Here is a 3,993-nt window from a genome sequence, read left to right as displayed (position 1 = left end):
GAAAAAGGGATCAGGCATGTTGGATTATAACAAGCCCAATCCTTTGTTCTAAGGCCTTGTTCACATCAGCGTTAGTAATGCGTTCGGGGGAGTCCGCTTGCCAATGCGTTCGTTTAGGGGGGTCCCCATGCGGACTCCCCAGAACGGATTACTGACACAGATGTGAACGAGGCCTTATGGGGAATAAGTGGTATCTAGAAGAGGCTAATTCCCCTCTCTCTATGGAGAAGACATCCATGTTCAGTAGAGCAGAGTATAGCTGTATATTATAACTGTAATCTAATCACGGTATATGGCACCTTGTACTCTAGGATTTCTACCGTTGCATCAAACTACAAACAATATCAATGACTCCTTGCAGCCTCTCAATAAAATAATCTACAATGTATATACTGTATATCCAAAAAATGTCATTTATTTAAAAAAAGGTCTAGAAAAAGATGCATAGTTCTCACAAATACACTCGCCCATTCATTCTACACATATATAAAAATATAAACATTTACAAATATATTCACATATCTTACAAAACTATTATAAAAAAGGCACAGAAGGGTTTCTACCCAGAAGGCCGAAAATGGACAGAGCATTTTCTTTGTGCACTTCAGAATCTAAAGTTTTGCCTTCTGGTAAACCCTCATTTTTGCACTTGCTCCCATAAGAAAACTTTGAAGTGTGCAGAAAAGTCCTGATCGGTATCGATAAGACATATTGTAAGGCATGTATTCTGCTTTGCATCCGCTGAGTTTGGAAACATCATTCGCATAGTGTAAAGTCTTAGAAGAAACCTTGTCAATGTCCATTGTCCTATCAGTACAATGAGAATACACTTGTGATGTCTGAGAAGGCACCTGAGATATCGTGGAGTAAAGTCACAAATACTATCCGGCTGAAATGATTAAGGCAAGAATGCTGTAGACATATACAAGGCCTGTAGACCATGCGGATCTTACATCTTGGTTTGGCTTGTTTCATTGGTCGGAAGAGGTAAAATACCTTTGGCTGTGTTCCCCATGCCTTGCAGCAACAGGAACCTGGAATGAGCTTTGGTAGTCCTGGTAAACATGTGTAGACTGGAAAGTCTCAGTGCGTTATACAGCAGCCTGACTCCTCGTGCTTGTGAAGCAGGGACATTCTGGAGAAAGTCTTGGAACAACTTTTGCACTGATATTTCTTCACATCTGAATGGGTTTGCAAGTGGGCTCTAAGGTTCGACCTGTCCGCAAAAGCTCTGTTGCAATGAGGACACGAGAAAGGCTTTTCTCCTAAAAGAGAGAATAGATATAAACACTATGTAAGTATCTATACCTTATAACAATACATACATATAGTATATATACATATACGTCTGCTTACGTAAAGTCTCTATAATCTCGAAATCTGTATGGCATTCTGCAGAATAATAAACTTCCTATGAAACTAACCCAAATGTGTCATTTTTGTCTCAGACAGGAAGAGTCAATTACATGTAGCTATAGGGAAAATAAGTAGATGTCCCTATATATACATCACAGTAACATAAACTATATGGAAGCTATCCAGCTGTAGGACTACAGGTCTCTGCATGTCCTGGCCTTATGACAACTGCTTGTTGATCTGGTGTAACTATAACATAACTTACTGGGTGGCGTCGCACAGTTTGACACCTTTTCAGACTAAAGACACATTTACGTGGTGAAATTATTGGTGATGATGATTTATAGCAATACTCAGCCCATGTAAATCAGAATTATTGCCCCGTATATAAGGGTAATGATCACAGGACCAGTTATATGACACTACTGGAAATACAACGACAACCAGACACTGAGCTGTGATAGGCATTGCTTCCTGGCTGTATATATAGGTATATGAGGTATATCACTTCTATAGCTTACCAGTGTGAGTCCTAATGTGTCCCTGCAGTAACCAGGGCCTGGAGAAGGCCTTCCCACAGATCTTGCACACGCAGGGTAACGTGTGGGTCCTGATGTGCATCTTGAGGGCCCCCAGGCTGACGTACTCCTTGTCACAGTACTTGCAGGAGAAGGACTTCCTTGCCTGGGCATCGCAGTGTAGTTGCTTGTGCTTGGCCAGTCCGGAGAAGGTGGAGTAACTCTTACTGCACAGGCTGCACTGGAACTTCTCAACCTCTATGGAGTGCGGGTCACACAGTTTAGCCTGGAGTCGTTCCTCTTCATCACTGACTGGACTCTCAGAGCCACTATGGTCCTTGGATGAGGTGTCAGACTGCGGAGGAGGACTGACCCGTCCCAGTGATGAGGGGTATCCGGACAGGGGGGACAAGTCGCTGGGTAGGGGAGGGGGCAGCAGGCTGGTCCATACTGTAATAGGGCTGTAGGCGACTGAGCTGAGAAGATCTGTCTGTGGGATCACTGCCACCGGGTACCTCTCATACAGTAAGGGTGAGATCAGGACTGCTGTAAGGAAGGAGAAAGACAAAATATAAGGATTGTGCTGGAGAAATACAGACATAGCAGTGCTGAATGACTGCAGATAACTAGTACTGAATGATAGCTTATAGAAAACTACTAAAATAACAATTTTTTATATCAGAATGAGTCGTGCCAAATGACAAACACGGCTCTGCTATGTAATATATAATTAATTTAGCCATCCCTGTATATAGGTATACAGTGCACATCCACATGTAGATGCACCCAGTAGTAATACATTGAACTAGTGCACTACTACGTCGTGCACATACAGTACAATGTGTACATAGCTCTGTGCCAATGCTGTACCTGCATGACTGTCCAGTTCCCCATAGTTGGGCTTCTTGGAGGAGTTGAAGTGTTTCTTCACCAGGAAGGAGCGTGGCATTTTCAGTGCTGAGGAGAAGTAACGGTCCCCGCTGCCTGCAGTGCCTATAACATGGTGTGAAAAGTTGTAATCGGATATGCACTCCCATATAACCATCAATAAACCCGTCAGGGTAGGGTGCCTGGGGTACTGGAATCAGCACATATCAATTTAGAAAGTCAACTCCGGCACTCCAAAAATTGAAAAAATCAAAAATAAATTTTAATATAAATAAAAAAATATCTTTCGGCAAAGTATCAAAATTGATTAGACATCGCATGTGAGTTAACACCGGAACGTTTCGGTCCAAGATAAGACCTTCATCAGCAGGATGTCTGTAACAGATGACAATATTTCCAATAAGATGTCATATACTATACAATATCCCATAACTAGATCCATATAGAAATGGCACAAAAATAATATATGTATAAACAATAATAAGAGATCAAAATAAATAATAACGCAACTATATACATGTATCATACAGAAAGTGGATCAAAAGTTGTCCAATCTGCAGAGAATAAAATATCTCTGAAGTATACATCTTATAGGTACAGGCATTGGTATATAACCCCTGAATCAGTATGAAATAATCAATTCATATATAACTAAATAGTCCCAGTAGTCAAACTACATGGAAAGACATCAGAAAACAATATGAGCCATGAGACTGAAGGCATAGGTTTATCCTCACCAAGGTCTGCACACAGGATCATTCAGTCGCCGACTGAAGCACACCACAAGCAGGGAGTCTTATATAGTACATTGGGACGCGCCCACCAGTGTCATATGACGCCCTTGTACTAGAGATCACATAACACTAGAGGTCTGAACATGTGCAGGAGTCAGTTTTATGTGTAGATGGCTATTGTAGTACTCCGGGCTTAAAGGTTAGTACTACAAGTCTCAGCATGACTATAAATGCAATTTAAACACTTATAAAGCAAAAGAAGGAAAGAGACGTAGCTTGCGATCAGATCAGTAAGAGTGAAAATCACTAGTCCAATGCATATTAATCCAGCCCGACATATAGGACAGGTATGATCAATAGTAACAATGTATCAGTCTAGCTAGATCTTAAAGGGATTCTATCATTAGAAAGTTTTTTTTTTAACTAAGTACATGTAGGAATAGCCTTAAGAAATTGCATTCTTCTCTTACCTTTATTATTCTGATCCGCGTCACCGT

The 3,993-nt window shown here is 41.1% G+C and overlaps 1 protein-coding gene across 2 annotated transcripts; it reads right to left on the bottom strand.

Moving 5' to 3' along the window:
• Positions 1 to 434: 434 nt before the first annotated feature.
• Positions 435 to 3,554, bottom strand: SNAI2 (snail family transcriptional repressor 2). 2 transcript variants are annotated; one of them, XM_075270491.1, is made up of 4 exons: positions 3,500 to 3,554; positions 2,745 to 3,137; positions 1,878 to 2,420; positions 435 to 1,265 (listed from the first exon to the last, which is right to left on the bottom strand). In XM_075270491.1, the coding sequence occupies exons 2-4, from the start codon at positions 2,917 to 2,919 to the stop codon at positions 1,084 to 1,086; spliced, it is 900 nt and encodes a 299-aa protein (XP_075126592.1). In that variant the 5' UTR covers positions 2,920 to 3,137; positions 3,500 to 3,554; the 3' UTR covers positions 435 to 1,083. The 2 variants fall into 2 exon arrangements, with proteins under 2 accessions (XP_075126592.1, XP_075126593.1); XM_075270492.1 differs by having other exon boundaries at positions 2,745 to 2,867; positions 3,500 to 3,520.
• Between the last annotated feature and the right edge of the window lie 439 nt (positions 3,555 to 3,993).

This window comes from Leptodactylus fuscus, chromosome 4 (assembly GCF_031893055.1).
Source record: "Leptodactylus fuscus isolate aLepFus1 chromosome 4, aLepFus1.hap2, whole genome shotgun sequence".
NCBI classification, from domain to species: Eukaryota; Metazoa; Chordata; class Amphibia; order Anura; family Leptodactylidae; genus Leptodactylus; species Leptodactylus fuscus.
This window is presented reverse-complemented; position numbering and strand designations above follow the sequence as displayed.